A 20720-nucleotide genomic window follows, 5' to 3' on the forward strand; every position below is an offset into this window, starting at 1 on the left:
ATTGGGCTTCTTCTTCTTCTTCTTCTTCTTCTTCTTCTTCTTCTTCTTCTTCTTCTTCTTCTTCTTCTTCTTCTTCTTCTTCTTCTTCTTCTTCTTCTTTTTGTGTGTCTCGTGTCTTTCTGTGTATAACGTTTCGATCTCGTAGAACAGTCTAGCTCTCACGATGCCATTCGACAGAGGCCTTCATGCCCTCCTCCATCAGTGCCCTTACGACATCAGGGCTAATAACCTGTTGCCGGAACGTCTCCTGCTGAAGGAGCTCGAGGTGTCTTAATGTCGGACCGGGGTATGTCAAATATTTAAGATAAGGAGGCTTGCTCCAATATTGAAGGTAGGCAAGGTATGCGACAAAGGCGGGCTGGCTGAGAAGTTTCTGAGATGCCAGGTGGTTGAGGTAGGCTGGGTTCGCTAAGGATTGTACAAACTGTGCAAGATCGAATCTTAGCTATATGTGTACATGACTGAGAGTAGGGTAAGAGCGAACCTCGAGTTCAATCTCGAATCGCGAATAACCACCGTATTTAGGTTCTTCGTCTGCTTGCGCGGGTGTGGGTGCAGGGGCAGGAGATCCCATTGACACGTCTTGAGAGGCTTCTGCTGACATGTTCGAAGGGCCGCTCGATCTGAAGAGAATGACGATTCTTAAAGTTTGCTGACGCGGTTGTGGATGGCGATGCGCGTGAGGTGGATTAATCGGAGGAGTGTGCTTTAGGTAAGGTAGGTAGGTACCTACGGTAGGCAGGTTGTGCAGATCCGCATGGGAAGGACGAGGCCCACTTTCTACTATCGACGTCAGTCTAAGCTTCCACGAAGCTCATGCACCTACCTATAGGTAGGTAGGTAGTACTAACCTGAATATCAACGTCAGCTTCATTGTTTCCCAGTACCCACCAGCAGGTAAGTTACCACCATTATTGACACTCTGTATTACTTTATGCAACACGCTTGGTATTAAATCATCTCGCTTTTATGCCATTGAGCCAAGTGTATATGCAGACATTTTCACAACAATACTACATTACAAGGCGCTCTTAAATCTTGCTTAAGCAGACGGTGAAGCCTTTTTTAAGTAGGTGAATAACAGCCCGAGGAAATATCTTCTAAGACTTACGCTACGATAGAAGAGTAGCGTAAGTACTGGTCTAAGCTGATTGTTTTATTTCTTATGCTTCTAGGGGCTAATTGTTCTGACCCTAAGGGGCTAAGTTAACATCAATAAGCCATGGCAGCTGTATCGGTTTGTACCTGATGTCCATGATAGCCGCATTCACAAACAACGTCTGCTCGCCGGGAACTATACAACTATCCCCCTGGGTCAAGTCAAGATGTGCCGCTCTTTGTTTGCTCATTGCGATGAGCTTCGCCCTAGTTATCTTTGCCGTGTCACAGTCTTGTGTCACCTTTCCCGGACGTAGCCCTTTAAGCCCAAGCTGCCGTGATTGATCTTCGTTGATTGTATCTCCATCCCAGGTCACATAGTGCATTCCCCACGCTTCATGAATATGCCCAAAGCAGTGGATCTTGGGCTTGGCGTGGGCGACGGCTGCGAGGAGATCTGGACACCCAGCGTGGGTTCCCGTCCTGCCTGCAAAGTCGCGGATACCCTGAGGAGGACCATGAGTTAAAACCACATCCATCCCTGGAGGGATATTGAAGTCGTGACCGTTTTTGTACTGGAAAGCCCAACCGCCGAATGCAGGAGTCCAGGGACTTGCGTACACCTTAAGCAGGGCACCATTCGCCAGGGTAAACTGGTGAACACCCTCTGTCAAATACTTAACGCCATCTTTCCCAGCGTTCCGAATAATAGTCTCGACGTTATCGAGAGTCTCCTTCGATCCACCGAACTGATTGATCCAGTAGTCATGATCGAGTGCGGTGTCGTGGTTGCCTGCAATAGCTAACTTGAGGGGTGCCTTAATAGATCGCAAAACGGAAAAGGTTGCCTCGAACTCAGGGATCGTGGTGCGTTTTGTGAGATCACCGCAGTGAATGACAACATCGACTTCTGGTAAGGGATCTCTCCAACCTGTAACCGTATGCGCAACATCTTCCTTATCGAGTTCATCATCGGTACTGGGCCCGTCTTCGTTTTTGGGCTTGGGTTTAGTGCCATGCGTGTCGGAAATGATGAGAATCCGAGTTTTGATGTGTTTCGGTCCAGGTGCCTCAGCCATCTTATCCTATCTTGTCAAGGAGTTTGAGGAAGTCTATGATAGATATAGTGGTTGCAATGATGATCGTCGGGTGGTAGTGTTGAATATCGTTTGTAAGATGCCGTCGTCAGGATATTAGTCACGGAAAGCATGAGAGACGAAATAACCTGGTTACTTTATGCAGGCTCAGACGAGGCTTTAGGCTACTTTATTTTGGCGCCCTAAGCTTCTGAGGAAATGGATATTATAGGTTATGTCACCACCTGGACTGATAACAGCATAATCGGAATAGAAGAGTCTTTAGCCTACCTACCTAGGTAGGGACTTATTCATTACTATGGATGCTAGACTAGCTGGTACAGTTCTATTACTACTTTTTCCATTGCTGAATGGTAAGCTTATCCTGCCACTAAAAACCCAAAACCCGAGAACAGAACAAGATTATATCCTTCGCAATAACGCCAGCTTGATAGCTTTCCCAAAGAAAATGTTCCGTCATCATGTTGCATTATGTACAGACATCGATGCTCTTACAGAGCAATGGCGGCAGCAATAGCAGCGATGAGGCCAAAGGCAGGTCCAGCAACAGCGGCAGCTGCGCTACCAGCGTCAGTGGGAACGCTGCTAGCACCGCCGCTGCCGCCACCGGAAGTTCCAGTAGGTGTGGTGGCTCCTCCAGCTCCGCCTTCCGTGGTCTTGGTCATGGTCATAGTTCCATTATTGGGACGGGGAGTAACAGGAGGGATGGGCTTCTCCTCGGGGATGCTGGAGAAGATGGCGGGAACAGAGGCAGAGCCAGTGATGGAGGTGTCGATGCTGACAGTGACAGAGCCCAGGCTCTCTGTAGGAGCCACGGTGGCGGAACCAGAACCGGCCGAGGCGGCGAAGGCCTTACAAGCCTCAGAAGCAGCCTGCTGGGCCTTGACGAGGTCCTCGATCTCGCAGGCTTCGGTCAAGCAGGGAGTGATGATGGGCTGGAGCTTCTTCTGGAAGCCGGACTCGCATTGGCAGGCAGTGTCGTCGAGCTCGCAGCCGGCCTTGGGAATGTATTCCTGAAGACATTTGAGCTGTATTGGAAGGTTAGTCAATGTACTGCTACTATAAGCATCAGTTGTGGATAAGCTCTGACTTACAGCACACTGGGGCTGACCACTGAGGTCCTGAGCGGCGACAATGCCGGCGGCAGCGAGGAAGAAAGCAGCCTTCATTTTGGTTGAGGTGTGTAGATTTGGTTACTGAAACGATTGGAATATGTAAAGCGAGTGGGCTTCAAGTGATGTGAAAGCAGCAAGAATGACTCCAAACGAAAGCGGGTTGATGAGAAGCTATAGAAGACAAGACATGGAACAGGGAGGTCGGCTGTGCCTCTTTATAGATAATCAAACAATCCATCTGGGCTGCAATAACAGACACAAGTTAAGTCCCGAAGGCTCGATGCCGTACCATACCTTACCTGATCGAGGTAGAGGAACTAAGCAACCTAAGCACCTAGTGGGAAATCTAGTGGCTGGTCTACGAATACATACACGGAGGCTAGGTAACTAGGTGGTGATTGCCTCGATACATTTTAGTCGTTTTTGCCCCTGGCCTCGGACTCTCTCTCGACTGGACTGGACCCCTGGCAGCCCGTGCTTGAAACCTACAGTAGGGAACATTGAACCAATCAGATTATATGCTACCGCCTGGGCGCTGGCTCTTCAGAGCTCTAGTGGTCTGTCTATCAGGCTCTTCAAAGGGTTCTGTCGTATCATGACAACTCCCGGAATTGTCAGGTGACATAGTGCAATGTTCAGCAACTCTATTGTATTGCCGCGTCTCTTTGCAGACGCAATTATGTGCTCGGTATTGTTGATCGGAAGGTAAATTGAGTTTGACTTTTAAGTTAAGTTGACCAGGTAGGTACTCGAACCATAGACAGTCGAGGTTAATTAATAAAACTGTTGTGTTCTGTCCTCTTCCTTTTTGTGCCGGTTGCCGTTTTGGAGGCTGCGCCATGGCGTTTCTTGGTATGCATGCAGCCATTGCAGATAGACTACATACAGTATCCGTACATGCCTCTGCATTGGATGTTTTAACAGGAGGGGCTAGAGGGGCTTGGGGGAGGGGAGACTAAAATGGTGCTACTAGGTTCACCTGAAGCCGAGGGAGAGCGCCCGGTTCATCGCCCCGGACAACCTTGCCAAAACATCAATTGATGAACAAGTACGTAAAGTAACCTTAAGTTCTATCAACTGTTAAGGTTTCCCGTTGCCATCTATCCAAAAGTCAAAAGTCCATCGTTCTGGTTTTAGTCTTGGTTTGTTTACTATTGAGATTCCTTGATCTTTATCTTGACTGATGGGAACCAACACATACAGCCGCAATCAGCTAGAGGAAAACAGAAGAAGAAGAAGAAAGACTGAATCAACCGCCACGGATGACATGCCTTAGTCCAAACACATAGCCTTCCAGTAGTACCCGTCCTGCAAGACTGTTGGGTAAGTATGCAGGCTGGCAGGTATTCAATATTAGCAAGGCTGGTACTCCGTAGTGTGTCAGTCAGTGTAACAAAGAATAATCAGGTTGAATCTCAATTACTGCTCTCTCCTCTCTCTCTTTACTCTTCTAGACGACTCATCTACCAACGTCAGCTTATACCCCTCCCTCCCTCTGTCTCTCCTGCATGCGTATGTGCATGCGCATGCGACTGCGTTGTGATGTCGAGGCATGCAACGGTACCTAGTGAAGCCAGCCCCCAACAGACAAAGACACTTACGCGTCCAAAGTGGCTCACTAAGGTAGGTGGGATTTTCACAGCTCATGGTGTGGCTGCTTAACCTACCAAAGTCCCCCTTCTCTATTCCCACCTTGTTTTCTCTATGAAGATCGAGAACACATTCAGACTATTTTTACGCTATTGGTGGAAGTTGATTTCTATTTCGGGTAGGTGCTTGTGTTGGTCATGGTCAAGGTCAAGTATACGACATCGCGAAACAAAACAAAGCAAGCAAAAAACGATACAACGCTTAAACGAACGAATTGTTTCCTTCTTGGTGGCTGTTTCTTCACTTCCTACTGTACTATAGCTCTGCCGTAGGTCATTCAACATCATGATGTGCAGTGTCAGATCAGCATCGCATTCAAGGTGCATTTCGTATCCGGAGTAACACAGCCATGTCCCCTCTAACTAATCGGACGACCATGAGACGTGACGGTACATAACATCATTGGATTGGATATAACCAGGATCCCGACGATGCTGTTTTTACGCGCCAGCCTGTCGATATATGTATGTAGATGATCAATCCATGTGCTTCGCCCCCGGAAATGGTGCAAATACTATGGCCACTTAATGAAGGCCATAAACAGTACCTATGTACCGCATTCGTACGGACACTCATCACCAATTTTCTGCCATGTCTCTAACGCCCTGGAAATGCGTGTCCAGCACCTGCAATTCTCCGACCAAATAGAAGCCTGACCTATGGATGACAATGAATCCTCCCTATCCCAAGATCTTATTGATATACCTATCTAGGTATGTAAGTGCTTGGAGGTACGGGATATGCACATGCACAGCTGCGGCATCAGAGAGATACGGCTGACGGTTTCAAACTAATTCATATAAATCCTCAAACTCCGGATGAAGCCAATCACCTAATTCAAAGGCTCAGTCAACGTAAAGTACATCCAGTGGCATCCGTAAAGCAACACAACATTTCCCCTTTCCGCACTTCCGCTGTCTCTCCCGTAGTACCGATCCATGGCGTCGCCTTGCGTGTTGCAGAACAAAAGCTTAGCTAGCGCTAAGATTTTGCCAAGATACTTTGCCGAAATCTGGAGTTGGCATCCGTTGGATTGCCTGTACAATAAAGCTACAATCCAAACAAAGCGTATATCATCACCTTCGCGAAAAAGCCACAGATCCAGATCTCGAGTAACCAGTTCCAAGTTTTCAAATTAGAGTGTACATTGTATATAAGCTCCGTCCTATCATGAATCATCATCCCATCGAGGCCGGTTCATGATGATAGGTCTCGCTGCATCCCATGGCCCTCGTATCTCGTTCTTGTACTTCTGAAGCCCGATCAGCCACCAACTGCAGCCTCCTGTGGCCAGTATGGCAATAAATACTCCAACTATCATGCCCACAAGTCCGCTCTTCCATGGCCATCCATCCGTGCCGCTAGCATCGCCAAGTATAAGACCGACCCCAAAGCTTGCTCCCAGTACCAGTAAAATAGCCGAAAGTATATGAAAGCGCCAACTACGGTGCCGTAAGTAGCGTCGAAAGACTGGAAACAATCCAAAGACTTCAATGCTGAAAAGGGTCAGACTAAACACCTGTTTGGTAGAGGGCAGCCGACTAGCTAGCACCGTCGATGCCATGAGCGCAGCATTGGTGGACAGAGATGCTGGGAATTTGGCGCCCACTCCGCCTGAGTAGTCGAAGAAGAAGATGTTGATTGCGAGAAGCCAAAAGGACATGGCCCATATGCTGTCACTCGATGTTGACCGTGTAAGCGATTTAAGTATAGGGCTGAGTCCGAGCAACGTGCAGTATATAAGGATCGCCGATTTAATAGTCTCCATTCGTTGTCGATACCTATTTTCTTCAGGCAGAAGCGGAGGTGGCAGTTCGGGAAGATGTTCCTGACTTGCTCGCGGTGTGTGGGCGGCACCACTGGCCAAGGATGTATTCGAAGCTGATTGCGCTCGATGCATCACAGCTGGCGCGTGTAGGTTAGTTGTCGAGCTCGCCGCCGAAGGGACGGCAGATGGCGTGGCGGTCGACGGTGCGGATTCAATCCGGAGCGGAGTTGGACGCCGGATACTGCCTGTGCGGGTCGGTCGTCTTAGACTGCCGGTACGACCGGCCCTACCCATAACATTCGCAGCCACTCCAAGGCTTGGGTCGTCGGGCTCCTCGATTTCAGATAGCCAACGTTCCCACAGAATCCACCCCACAAATGTAGCGAAGCTACTCCAGCTTGTCACAGCAACAGGGGAGACGCGCTCCTGGTTTATGCCGACAAAGCAAACAACGAATATAATGACAGAGCATACATGCTGCAGTATGACTGTAGAGTCGGCAACAAGAGGCCAGAAGTCGTAGGGCTTGAGTCGAGGATTGCGCTGGAGGTTCTCGAGAAAGGTAGCTTGATCGGTATAGTTATCAGGATCTAGAGAGTGGATGGGTATGTTAGCTGAGGCTGTCTCTTTGAAGCATCTATCCGGCGTATACATACACGACTGCTTCACCCACATCAGCTTCTTCCATGGACGTTTGCGCCTTCGGCTTCGACCTCGCGGACCTCTAGGTGGCGACACGAAGGCATCGTCAGGGGAAAGATGCGAACGGCCAAACCCATGAAGGGTGGGACGGTCTAACGAGGGGAACGGCGTCTCGTCGTCGGTGGGGGATGGCATGCTATCGAGAAGGCATTGGAGGCGTTTGGGGTGTCGACTTGGACTTGTAGCTGGGTCCCTATCTGGATCTGGACTTAGTCTCTGGCGCGAAGATGTTGGGGGTTGTGTCTGAGATTGACAATGATGCCAATTGACATTGACAGTTGTCACGAGTGGGTCATCGAGGGCTAGCGGGCTTGGAGATCGTGCTGCAGCGTTTCCCGTCATGGAATGGATCGGTTGATTGATTGATTGATTTAAGCGCGTCCCGCTGTCAGTGTGTAGTCTGTACTGTGCTGCAATGTAGGTCTTACTGTACGTATGCAGGTAGGTGGTAGGTTAGTACAGTAGCAAAGAGCTCCGCTCGGACATTTGATATCTGACGGGCTGTGACTTCTTCTCTCGTATCACATTCGCATGTTGGATGTTGGATGTTGGTGATTGATATGCGGGTTGCTTTTCCCCCTCTCAAATCATGATGTTCAACAGGAAGGTGCGAGGTAAGTAAGCAAGCAAGCAGGAACCACATACATCGCACCTACTACCCAGGTGGACAGGTGGGGTAGTTGCAGTGCAGTGGAATGCCTAATGCCTTCGCATTTCTCTATGAGCTTCCTTTTTGGAGTGAAACCCAAAGGAGTGAAGCATTTCCCTGTAAATACCTACCTGTAGGTATATTCTGCTTTCGCTTCAACATCACATCCATACCGCTCAGCAGATCGCAACATTGGTCAATCTACCATACAATAAATGCGGCACCGAAATATCGAATGGTCTCCATGTATAACTACCCTACAGTTTTGGCTCGCTTATCAAGTACCTTATCTCTGCTTTCACAATCCAACAGTCGAAAGTCAATCACCAGAGAAGCTGCAGCTCCGGCGGCTATATTTCCAAGCTCTGATAAGATTGGATGCCATATCGCTGATATGCACATGCACATGCACACCGATGTTTCAAATCCGCCGCCCTACAGCACACCCATCATCTCATATTCAATTCCAATATCGAGCGATTGCCGCCCTTCCCTCGCCTGTCAACCATTTGTCTGTCCATCTTGACCTAAACAAGAAGTTGGCCCAATATGGCTCGTACAATAAGCACCGGAGGCACGCAGAATGCAAGCCTTACTTTCTGTCACATTGATACAATTACCTACTTATGCACCTGGACCAGGAAACTCGGGCATCGAACCTTCGAGTTTCGCAGCCGGTAAAGCGAGACAGCCTTCTCGATCTTGACAGATCCAAATTGAGAGAGAGAAAAAACGTGGTCTCGGGACCCATATCAGCCACACATTCACACCTGCTGATACATTTCGACCGACAAAATTGATCACCATGATCGCAAATCACGAGCGTGAAAATAGGGTCAGATCTCGCTACCAATCACATCCCCAATTTGGTAAATGCGTTCATGTTGGTCGGTCTCGAACCAAACCCTCGGCACCCCGAAAACCAATCGCGTACTATCCCGCCTCAACTTTACGGACTCCACACGGGGTTACCCGATATCCCTTGCAGGTTCAAGCCCTCCCGCCTCACTTTAAGTACCAAGCTCCCGGGTCCAATACTGGGAAGTCCAAGTAACGAGATGCTTCGTTGTACGCTATAACCTCAATGTTGCAGAGAATTGAGATAACATGGTGCTCTGGCTTAGGATCAGACAGGAGCCAGCGAGTCATGTCCACTTCTCTCATGCATGTTGAGCTGAACGCAAACATGCTCCGGGTTCGCTTGTAGACCCACGTTCCCGGATAGCCTCCCATGTCGGACAATACATACAATCGACATGCCTAGCGTAGCACGATTGCTTTCTTGTACAGTACTGTACAGTATTCTGGACGGCCACCTCTTGATGTGATAGTGGACAGACTGTACTTCATGCTGAGCCAAAGCCTAATACTCTGCGGATTCACCATTGCGTCGGCCATGCCCGCCAGCTTTGTGTCGCATGCAGCCTTGACTAGGATAATCCATCACAGCTCAACCCACATCAGACCATGAACCAAGACAACTTACCAATACCACCTCCAGATGGGCGAGATGCCTCGGGTCTCAAGACCAATGCAGTCCACTAGTTGTTCTGCTGACCGCACGACTGTGCACTTGATGTAATCTGCAGCATAATTGGGAGAGAACAGAAGGTTAGAAAACATGCTCGACGTCAAGATCACAGACGACCGGGAAAAAGGACCGGCGCGCTGCGGCGTTGACTAGCTTTGCTTTTTACAAGACAGACAGGCGAACAGGAAGCGCGCAATGCTCGATAAAGTGTGATCGTCCACTAGACGTCTTGCACCATCTGCGCTCACCCTGGTCTCATCACCATTTCCTCCCTTGGAGAGCGGTCTCATTGGTAGGCTGACCGAGGGAGCCAAATCCACCATGCAGTATGCTGCTATCGAACCGCTCCAAGGCGGTGTCGGTGAACCATCCCGGTTCTGGTAGACAGTGACATTGTACAAGCATCACGTCCGACGATGGCTTCAAGAGGATCAACTATTTTTCCCGCCCCGGATATACCGCAAACGGTCATGGTCCCCCCAACATGTAGGTATGACACCGTTTCCGTCTGTCCTCGTGAGAACCCCTGTGCTGGGATTTGGCACTACATACCCGACGTGGGTGGGATCAAAGCCGCTGCTCATACATGCGTACGTACCTCTTGGTTGGTTATAAACCTCGATGGTCTCCGTCGAATCGTCTTTTCTGGAGACAATATCACCCGTTCGCCATAGTAAACATGTCCTCGTCCTCGGCACATGACTTTTGGACTGTGGTCTCGGAACCATCAATTTCGTCCAAAACGAGCTTTACCTCTCTACCTCCCGAACTTCGTCTCAAGATATGGTCGCGGGCCAACGAGCCTCGCATCGTTTTATACGGTGACCTGGTCCAAGGGAATGGGTCTTGTCCGTTACCTACTGTTACACAAATCAATGCCGAAGCGCGAGATGAAACTCGACTGGGGTATGAGCCAATAGGCCGCGGATCGTTCTTGGACTTTTCTAAAGACATTCTTGTTTGCGACCATAAAATCTCAGACCAGGTAACGGATCAGTATCTAGATGAACTCGCACCCCGGATCCGACGCATGGCCTTCTGGGATTGCTTTCCCGATGACAGTCAAGTGCAAGTACCTCATCACTACTCCATCTACCTATCGGCGTGCTATAACCAGCGGGGAGACTTTGGCAGAATCGAATTTGACAGGTTCTGGTTCCCCAACTTGGACGAACTATGGATTGTGAAGGTGGGAGACATCGACCCCCGTTGGAAGATTCCTGTAAACAAGCAGGCAACATACGAAACGCGACTGAAAGAGCTGGCGAAGCAATTCAGGTATTGGGTAGATGATGAGATCATCGAGATGGCTCCTCTGGACCTAAACGACCCCGAATCGCATGCAGTCCTCCACGAGGGCCGCTGTGGGAAAGAAGACTGCCACCAACTGAACCGGGGACTTACTAAGATGGTGTCCAAGGTTGTCTTTCTTGATGGGAAATACCAGGCTCCCGATGACGGCCAGAAATGGGTCCAAATCTTCCCCTGGCGAACGGGCGAAGAAACTGGGGACCAAATACACGCGAGCGGGTTGAGGTGGGTAGTTATTGAGCGAATCTTGACCTTCAACCTATATCGCGAAGCATGGAGTGAAGCAGGAAAGGAAATCAGACGACGCAGACGACTGACTTGAAAGCAAGAGCTAGACAAGATCTATCAGGCACTATGGCAGTATTCTCTGCCATACAACTATATGTGAAGAGACGAACCAGGAGCCATTGAAGGTAGTCAGCCATGATTTTGGAAAAATGGAGGAGCGAGAGCTCAAGTATGAAGCGAGCTCAAGGCACACAACCAACAATCTCGACCCACGAACATTTCGATTGGCCATCGCATGCTGCGATCAAGAGTTATCATATCAAGCTCTAACGCAAATGCGGTGAATCAGTACTCAAATTTTCAATTACCATAGACATACTAAGGTATGTTACTCTTATTATTAATAAATATCTGATTCGATTACAAGTGCTGAATAGCAGCAATTGGTGTAGACAGCAACTATAATAAGAGATGATCCAAGTTTCAAACTCCAAACCCATGGGCAGTTTTGGATCACCAAGGTTGGATCCGTCGATAGACATGCCACTGGGTTAGCAGCCAAATAAAATGAAATTTGAATCGAATAAGATAATGTCGCCAACCGTCTGAGAATGAAACATGGGAACAGATCGTATGAAAACAGAGTCTGTCTACGATTTTAATCCTGCCACTCCCTTTTCAGAACATGACATCAAGTTCGATAATATCAACTTCTCTTCTTTTCCAAAGCTTGAAAAGAAATATAAGATTCATTTCCCATTCTGCTCTGCAAATATGATAACGTTTTAATAACATAGATACAGGGGGAATGTTCCGAAGGCTAACGTCTAACATATATGATGAGTAAGAGCTTCCACAGAAATATTACATTATGTTCCTGCGATCACCTCGCCTCAAACTTGAAGCTCTTGACCACTCTCCAGCCGACTTCCTCAATCTATTGCCAAGGCTAATACTGGCGGCAGAAAACCCCTGCATTCGCGAAGGAATCACAGGCTCGACCCTTTCCCATTCGCGAGAAACCTTTCCATCATCATCACTATCTTCCATGGCTGGTCCAGGTAGCATCATCAACTGTCTCTGTCCTTTGAGCATAGCCCCCTGAAGTGCTGCCCATGATTCAACTTGGCCGTCCGCTGCCTCTTCCACACAGTTGCATTCATCGCCAGCAGGGCATTGCGTCTCGCCGGCTGCATGCCACTCTGCTAGACATGCCTCATGGCTGGCACAGCCGCAGGCTAGGCAAGGGGGGAACAGCGCATCGACAGGCTCGAGGCAATATACGCATGTGAGTTGACTCTGGGTCTGATGGCAACGATCACATGTGCCAACAGCGCCACCGACCTTGGGGTCGCTGGACGTGTACCTAAGAGGCTCCAGCTGAATTTCATGTATACGACACATGCCTGTGACATCCAGACCACGACCCGATGCGAGCAAGGCTTGAAGCTGGTCCTTCTTACCCATAGCAATAGGAGAGGAATTGGCGTGATGACCATGGCTCTTGCCATGTGTGCCATCGTGTCCGGTGACTGGATCATGAAAGTTGTCATCGCTATGTCCACTACTCATGTCCTCCTTGAGTGAGTTGAACTTCATGATTTCAAGTCTAGCAAGCGGTTGATTCCACATTTGTAGCATCTCGGCGTACGTGTATCGATAGCGAGCATGAACATCTGCCTGGCTTGACTCAAGCAATGGTATGTTTAACCAGCCATCGTCGTCAAACGCAGTTTGATCCTCCATCGTGACCGAGATCTTTGTAGGAACGAGGGGCAGAAAGTCATCCTTACGAAACTCATCATCATCCAACGACACTCTACCACCGTTAGAGTCCATCGCAGTAGAAGCGCTCCATGTGACATTGCCTGGAGCTAGACTACTGAGATATGTTTCAGCAGGGCTTGGCTTCTTTCTTCCGTGATTAGGAGGAGAAGACGAGCTTACTCCTGCAAATGAACGTGGTAGATTAGCAGCGAAAGCCGTTGCCAGACCAGAGTTTGCTCGGTTTAGGAAACGTGTATTTGGAGATGTGGACACGCTGGGTGGCGCCTCAACATCTCCGAGATATCCTTTGAATCTGTTTGGTGGTGTTTCGCCGCAAGAGTACGAGTTTGATGTTGCGTCTCCAGCCCACATCCCATCGTCAGATGCTTGTGATCCTGCATAGTGGACAGGTGTATGTACAGTCATTGGTGTGGTGATGGCTGAGTTTGTATAACTGCGACCTCCAATGTTCCAGAGCGATGCGTCTGTTGGAAAGTAGTCCAGCGAGAATGCTGGCGCTTTCATAGGAAGTGGAGTCTCGGGCTGAGGCAGATGCGACTCAAAATATGCCACACTGTCTGCAGCGGACGACTCGCTGAATATGCATGATAGCATTGCTAGCATCTGGATGTCTGCAATACTTTCAAAGTATGCAAATAAGTCCATAATGAAATCGCGAGCCAAAGGATGCCTGCCCCATTTTACTCGGCCGGACAAGGTACCTTCATGCCTATCCCAGAATGAATCGAGGGGAGAGGTATTGGCATTGCACCTTGAGACTACGTCGTGAGCAATCACCAAGATAGAGTCACGCCTCTGGTTATGAGCAAGAAACTCAAGCGGTACGCCCTTTTTCAGCAACAGCGCAAGATATCGCCAGACGTCAACTAGATCACGAGCATTGTACTTCTCGGCGACCTTCGCATTGTGCTCACAAACTTCAGCGCCATCACCAAATATCGCATACTCACGCGCGAACTCTTCCTTTGAGGGAAGAAGAGAACGGAAGTCATGTATCGAAATGAGGTTCTTTGGCCTACCAGGCCGGCGACGGCTTGTTCCGGTACCGGTACCAGTACCGACTCCTGTCCCACCACCACTGGACCGTATGGATCGATCCTCGCTCCATGTCTTCCTAAACTGACGGCTTGGATGGTACCAAAGACTTATCTTGTGCATTGAAGTAGATTCTGAATCGCTCGAGGATGACGAAGACGAGGATGAGCCTGAGGCAGAAGAGTCAGAATCACCACTGGACGCAGAGGTGTCTTCTGCCATAAATCGCTGACGGGGACTAAGATCATGTGCGATTCTACCAAAACCAGCAAAAAAGGGTTCCCCCTTTGGTCGCTCCCTATAAGCATCCATTGTCGTTGTGAACAAAGCTCTTGCCTTTTCCTCCTTCGAGGGGAAGAAGCAGACTAGCCGTCCATTATGTGAGAATCTCGCACCGCACGTTCTAGGTGGCGGGGGTACGATAGTCCTGTTTGGAGGCGCAAGTGCAGTATCAAGCTCATTGTGCGGCGGGAGTTCTTGAGACATGGATGCTGAACCGCCTGCGGGTATGTCTTCGTCGGACTCGCTCGAGCTCTCATCAGCCAAACCATCTAGCTCATCATCAAGGTCCCGAACGTTTTTGAAAAAGGTAGTACTGCTTTCAAGATCAACCTCGCCTAGGAGATATGTAAATGCAACCTCAAGACAGTTCTGTTTTCTTTGTAAGAACTGGCCCGCGAGCTGATGAATTTCGCGATCAATCTTCTTGTGAGTTTCTGCAGGCATGAAAGACGACTTTTCAACGAGGAACTTTGGTGCCTTGGTCTTGGGGTAACCAACTGGAATATCGATGCGAACCTTTATAAAGATGGTATCTCCATCAGCACCCCAAGGTCCATTCAATGAGGCGTTTAAGGTCATGTTGTCCATGTTGATATTATCCCACTTTACTTTAGGGAGCTGATGGCTAATGCGCAAAAGTTCTTCTTGGATGGTATCGGGTTCAGCCCACTCGTCATCCGGATATCCATGGCCAAAAATACCCGAGTCTTTAGACAAATGTCGTTTGGCGCTTGTTGAAGCCTTTCTCTTGGTCATAGCAATTCCTTTCATCCATCCTATCTGTGATTGGTTACGGTCGACGGCTTTTCCTGAAACCTTGGCCTTCATTGAAGGACCACGCCATGCCATTGACGCACGATGGCTCTGAGTAGTCCCCGATCGCATGCCCAGGGTCAGGGCACTTTGTTTGTGATAATTGGTACCAGGGCGGTGGTCGCTCATGGTGGCAGATTTTCGATCACGGTCTGTTGTCTCGTCCACTGTCCGGAAAGTCTTATATGTAGCACCTTTTCGTGTAAGGCTGATGGCCGGATCCGCCGGTATCCCGCGCTTGTGTCCGATAGCAGCAAAAGTCTTGGGTTCGATACATTGTAGCTTGAGTTCGTTATCTGTGCCCCAGGAGACGAGCTGGAATTCACGGTTATCTTTTCCATCATCGGTTATGCCGCCACGGCATCTCCACAGGAACTCCTTTGCTTTGTGGTCCCCATGCCCAGGCCAAACATCAATTGGCTGAGTTGTCAATTTCGAAGCTGGATCGAAACGAGTGTCGTAAAGATAGAGATCACCTGGTTCGTTCTGAGGTATGGCCAAAAGACCGTGCCCGAAGGGGGTGTGACGAGCTCTCCATACCGGAAAGCCAGTTTCGATGGTGTGCTGCAGGGGTTCCTCTGCGGTATAATCCCAAAAGTTGATCCTCTTGTCGATGGAACAAGAAACAATGGATTTGGGATCTGAGCGGTTCCAATCCAGACCGTATATCTTGGATTTATGAGCCTTGATGGATTTAAGAGGCTCGGAAGAGCGGCGTTCGTCCCAAATGTGCAGCCACCGGTCATGGGCAGAAGCAAGTATGTGAGATGCTTGGCGGTTGTATTTGACTTGTGATGCACCGGCGGTCCAATCGCAAAAAGTCAGAACGGGCTGGCGCGGCCTTCGAAGATCCCATGCGTGAATGTACCCATCTACAGAGCAAGTTGACAAGAGATCAGGGTGGTGAGCAGACCAGTTGACATCGGTGATGGCACGGCTATGACCTTGCAATGAATGCTCAATCGCACCCGAGCTGGAGTCTTCCCTACGGTTCAGATTCCATACGAGGGCTCGATGGTTGGCGGCCGAGACAATCCAGTAATCACGAGCAGCAAAGGGAGACCATTGAACATCCACGACGAGCCAGGGAAGACCATGAGTCCTCAATCTTCGAGGAGGGCTATACGGCGAGTCAAGGTCTATAATTGCTAGCCCGTCAGGCCTGTTAGAGGTCAGCTGGACGAATGCGCATACAGATAGTATTCTTGGACTCACGAAGCCAATGCGACATCTCGTCCAGCAGGAGAGATGGTGGCTGAACCAACTAGACCATCGACGTGGATGGTGCCGTCAGACTCGAAACTCTCGCTATCATAGGCTGACTTGATAATCTTGCCCTTCTTAGGAGCATCGGCGAGCTGGTCGAAGGATGGCATATTGAAGGGTGTTTGGAGCGAATATCACAACGTGCCTCATATCGTACCTAAGTCGTATGAGACTGAAGAGCCTCTGGTCATGTCATCATCTGCGAGGATCAAGAATAACAGGGTACTCTTTCGAGGTCCAAAGACAAAAAAAGAAGTTGTAAATGGCGGTTGCTGAATACCCGCGGGCCAGTTTAAAGCAGCCCAGTAGGTCTAGTAGGTATTGTTCATGAAGTTGATAGTCAAGCTCGCGTTCCAGTGGTCGAGATTGATAGGAGGTGGTCAAAGCGCATTACCTACCTACGACGTTCACGGGTTGCACAAGTACCACCCCTGCTGTTTGAGGTGTAAATGTACATCCCCCGCCATCATTAATTGGTCCTGGGGCTAGCACCTGACGGACCAGGGCCTTTCCTGCTGTAAAGATCCATTATCGTGCGGGCACATGTCGTGAGACTTCTTTTTGTATGTATGACAGCCTGAAGGGGAGGTATCGAAAGAAGATATCGTATCCGTATAGGTAGGTAGTTAGTAGATTAATAAGTACTAGGAGATATAGCTGTCGTTACGAAACTGGACTTTCTTTCCACTACTACTGGGTATTACTGATCATTTTCTTCGTAACCTGATCAATCTACATTTGAAAATATTGAAGGGTCTGCACCAATCATATTTTGACCACCCTCATTGATACCTACTCGTCTTCACCTCTGGGCTACCTGGCTAGGTACCTTAGTACTCATCTATCTTAGTCGCACCTTGGTAGTTACTAACCTAATATCCCGGCCTGGCCTGCCCCGCCATAACCTACCTTACCTGCCTGCCTACCTAACAGCATATACCTACCTTAGGTAGTAGTTTAGTAGGTAAGTGCCCGCCTTATTTCGAGGATTCAACTTCATCACGACCCTTCACTTATCACTGACGCAGAAGCTACAGCCACACGACACGATACCAACGCTCACCAAGCCGACAGACAAAACTCGCGCATACATCTGCTATACGACCCTACACACCCCAAGCCGCACCAAACTTCCAGATGGCTCTCCCGAAGCGCATTATTAAAGAGACAGAACGGCTCATGGCCGAGCCGTAGGTCACCCTTCCCCAAGGACCCTCCCTGTCTTGCGCCCTGAAATCGCATCCTAACACCACTCGCAATACAGTGTTCCAGGAATCAGTGCCGTCCCCCATGAGGATAACCTCCGATATTTCGATGTTCAAATCCACGGTCCCGCTCAGTCTCCTTACGAGGGTACGTTCTCCGTCGGCACAGATTACCTCGTTCAATTCTGATCTCATGTCTAGGCGGTGTCTTTAACCTTGAGCTCTTCCTGCCCGACGACTACCCCATGACACCTCCAAAGATCCGATTTCTTACCAAGATCTTCCACCCCAACGTTGATAAGCTTGGACGGATCTGCCTTGACGTACTCAAGAGTGAGTTACACATCGAGACCAATACTTAGAGGCCGCTCAGCTGACAAATGCTCCAGACAATTGGTCCCCCGCCCTCCAGATCCGAACTATCCTTCTCTCGATTCAGGCTCTTCTTGGTGCCCCTAACCCCGACGATCCGCTCGCTGCCGATGTTGCCAAGAGCTGGAAGGAAGACGAACAGGCGGCTATCGCAACCGCCAAAGAGTGGACCGCTCAGTATGCGAAGCCTTGAAGGGAGTGTGAGGCGATAAGAAAGAAGTTTTTAAAAAAGAACAAGACTTGGACGATCTCTCATGACTACGTTAGGAGTACAAATACTGGGGTTCGGGGCCAAAGATAGAGAGCCTTCCCATCATCTTTTGACTGGATACAAGAGCACTTGCAAGTTTGCGCTTGGCGTTGTCTTGTGAATATGAGAGTTTCGTCTACATAAAAAGAAAGAAACAATGATTTTGACAATCTCATATCCAATAGATCATGGTTACCAATAGTATGTGGTAGGCGTATGAAGACATCTTCGGTGACGCCGCGTTACTAGCATATATCCATCGTCAACAAAAGTCGAGAAAGAATCGCATAGATTCTAAACCTATTATATGCCCAAATCTTATGTCAGCCCCAGTCTTTCCGTCGCAATGTTTTACGCTCTATTTCTACAGTGTTCACTTCTTCTGGTTGAAATTGCTTTACAACCTCAGTACTACGTATGATGGTTCCCGGTTATTGCTAGGTGCATACGATGAGTTGTGCCCTCAGACTTTCGTATAACTACCTACCAAAGCATAGCAATATCTCAATACCCAAGAGTAGATGAATGTCGGTCATCTCGTCTTTTCCTGAGACTCCAGGGGCAGGTGCTTGAGCACCGCGACTTCAAGTGGCAGAAAGCATGGCAATTGCCCAAAAGACTTGCGGGTGAGGATGAATAGAAGGACGAACGTGAGAAAAAAGCTAAAAAGCATTGTCTTTAAACTCTTATAGCTCGTTAGCTATCTGAAGTCCAACGATAGTTACAATCAGTTATCGAGAATCCACTCTAACCCTTGAGTCATATGCTTCTCGCATACCAAAGCAAAGTCTAAATGGGGAGCTTTGAGCCAGAAGGTATGCGGCCATCCAATCTCAACCTGCACCTTGACCTCTACATTCGCCTCTTTCAGGAGCATCCCGTAGCATAGTCCATCCGAGTAAAGTGTGTCGTTGGAAGCAAGCTGAATCCATGTCCGAGGATGTTGCTTCAGCTCAACCTCAGTAGCTTCCAGGGGCAACTTATCAAGGCCATCCCGAGGCATGTCCCGATTCAGATACCCGTTCAAGGACGTGATGAAAGTAGGGGACACACTTGTATGATAAGGACGTAGCTTCTCGGGTACAAATTGCTCACCACTGGCTCTGTCGGCTGTGACAGGGCATCTCAGCAGCAAACCATGGATTGATCCTGGAGGGACGGCTTGGGCCACTGCGGAAGCCATCTGCCCACCACTTGAACTTCCAACAATAACCATTCTCACTGCTGCATTCTGTAACATCTTGAATGCATCCAAACAATCTGAGAAGCATATCTTGGCTTGGTGCTGCGGAAGTAAGCGATAGCCCACTGAGTATAGACGGATCTTGGCTATGCCTGACTTGACGATACGCCGACAAGAAAGCTCTTCGCTGTCTGCCTCACCAACTTTCAGTCCTCCGCCATGGTAGTAAACTATGACAACCTCTGGTTCGTCACTCTCATTCTCTTCAAGTTCGAGTTGTAGGATTGGAATCGGATGACCATCTATGGTGGAAGACACCGTAAACTCCTTCTTGGTGACACCTTGGGACAAATAATGGTCTCGTGCCCCGGGAGCTGTCATTCGTTTGTAAAGATCACGGCATTCTAGGGCATAGACTGGTTGCCGCTCTTCGATAGTATTGAATACCCGGGTAGGACCTCCCATCTTGACCTCTTCCTCGTATTTCAACCATGCAGTATTCAGCTGGGGGGCTGTTTTGAAAACATATTCATTGAGTACAGGATCAGGGAAAGCCATGATGATCGAGCGATATCAGTATCTTCATTCCCGTTCAGACAGCGTTTGCACTGACGGGTAGTTACACGAGGGCTGTGTATGGTGGTATGGTAGCATGGTAGCAAAGGATGTATTCAGGCTAAAGCAATGAAATTATAGCACGTGTCGAAGCCTCCCCTCAAGGGGTTAATATCATCAAAAAAAGGTCTGTATCTCACGAGTTCACCGTGACATGGAATAACTGGAGAACATATTTTCAAAACAAGCCATATTTCCATCCATCCCGCAAGCAGTGGCTGAATGTACAATTGACTATATTTGTCCTAGGTATACCCAAATTATAATGGATTACCCGGAGTAATAACCTAGAGATACAGGGTATGCTACTTACTCAGATAGTCATATAATTGAAACTGAAATGGACGTCATTGGCCACTGTGAATAGCCCAGCTCATACCATTAACCATTGGCCGCGTTATGTTTTATCTGTGAGGCGAAGGTATAGGTGGCAAGTAGGAGCATTGAGAGGCAGAAATAAATGCTAAACTAACCTCTATTTCACGAGAAAGCGTTGGGCAAGTATGTCACAGGACTTTAGTAAGTGCTTATTGCGAAGATTAGAGAGCCACTCGAATACTGACAGTCCATAAAGAGACATATTAATGGAACCGCACACTACGCTGTTCGTTTCTGTGGCGGTCTCAGGATCAGAAACACGAGCATGGTAAATGGCATCAAGACTCATGAATGCAGAATTGACTCTTCATTAGAAATGAATCTAAGCCCAAGGTTGCTTCAAGCATTGGGCATATCTTTGACGCCAGGCGACATCCAGGCACT

At 48.8% G+C, this 20720-nt stretch overlaps 7 protein-coding genes across 7 annotated transcripts; 2 read left to right on the top strand and 5 right to left on the bottom strand.

The window, feature by feature from the left end:
* Nucleotides 1-1193: 1193 nt before the first annotated feature.
* On the bottom strand, nt 1194-2177 carry FIESC28_06790 (uncharacterized protein; the record flags this gene model as incomplete). Its single annotated transcript, XM_031160932.1, has 1 exon — nt 1194-2177. The coding sequence occupies one exon, from the start codon at nt 2175-2177 to the stop codon at nt 1194-1196; it is 984 nt and encodes a 327-aa protein (XP_031014976.1).
* Nucleotides 2178-2686: 509 nt separating this feature from the next.
* Nucleotides 2687-3364, bottom strand: FIESC28_06791 (uncharacterized protein; the record flags this gene model as incomplete). The annotated part of the gene is made up of 2 exons (XM_031160933.1): nt 2687-3223; nt 3290-3364. The coding sequence occupies 2 exons, from the start codon at nt 3362-3364 to the stop codon at nt 2687-2689; spliced, it is 612 nt and encodes a 203-aa protein (XP_031014977.1).
* A 2764-nt stretch (nt 3365-6128) lies between these two features.
* Nucleotides 6129-7565, bottom strand: FIESC28_06792 (uncharacterized protein; the record flags this gene model as incomplete). Its single annotated transcript, XM_031160934.1, has 1 exon — nt 6129-7565. The coding sequence occupies one exon, from the start codon at nt 7563-7565 to the stop codon at nt 6129-6131; it is 1437 nt and encodes a 478-aa protein (XP_031014978.1).
* A 2724-nt stretch (nt 7566-10289) lies between these two features.
* FIESC28_06793 (uncharacterized protein) lies at nt 10290-11243 on the top strand (the record flags this gene model as incomplete). Its single annotated transcript, XM_031160935.1, has 1 exon — nt 10290-11243. One exon carries the CDS (start codon nt 10290-10292, stop codon nt 11241-11243), a length of 954 nt encoding a protein of 317 aa, XP_031014979.1.
* Nucleotides 11244-12013: 770 nt separating this feature from the next.
* On the bottom strand, nt 12014-16443 carry FIESC28_06794 (uncharacterized protein; the record flags this gene model as incomplete). The annotated part of the gene is made up of 2 exons (XM_031160936.1): nt 12014-16229; nt 16283-16443. The coding sequence occupies 2 exons, from the start codon at nt 16441-16443 to the stop codon at nt 12014-12016; spliced, it is 4377 nt and encodes a 1458-aa protein (XP_031014980.1).
* A 1027-nt stretch (nt 16444-17470) lies between these two features.
* Nucleotides 17471-18103, top strand: FIESC28_06795 (uncharacterized protein; the record flags this gene model as incomplete). The annotated part of the gene is made up of 4 exons (XM_031160937.1): nt 17471-17523; nt 17598-17686; nt 17740-17871; nt 17928-18103. The coding sequence occupies 4 exons, from the start codon at nt 17471-17473 to the stop codon at nt 18101-18103; spliced, it is 450 nt and encodes a 149-aa protein (XP_031014981.1).
* Nucleotides 18104-18887: 784 nt separating this feature from the next.
* FIESC28_06796 (uncharacterized protein) lies at nt 18888-19901 on the bottom strand (the record flags this gene model as incomplete). Its single annotated transcript, XM_031160938.1, has 1 exon — nt 18888-19901. One exon carries the CDS (start codon nt 19899-19901, stop codon nt 18888-18890), a length of 1014 nt encoding a protein of 337 aa, XP_031014982.1.
* Between the last annotated feature and the right edge of the window lie 819 nt (nt 19902-20720).

Source organism: Fusarium coffeatum (genome assembly GCF_003316985.1).
Source record: "Fusarium coffeatum strain FIESC_28 chromosome Unknown BRIP53273_contig_145, whole genome shotgun sequence".
NCBI lineage: Eukaryota > Fungi > Ascomycota > Sordariomycetes > Hypocreales > Nectriaceae > Fusarium > Fusarium coffeatum.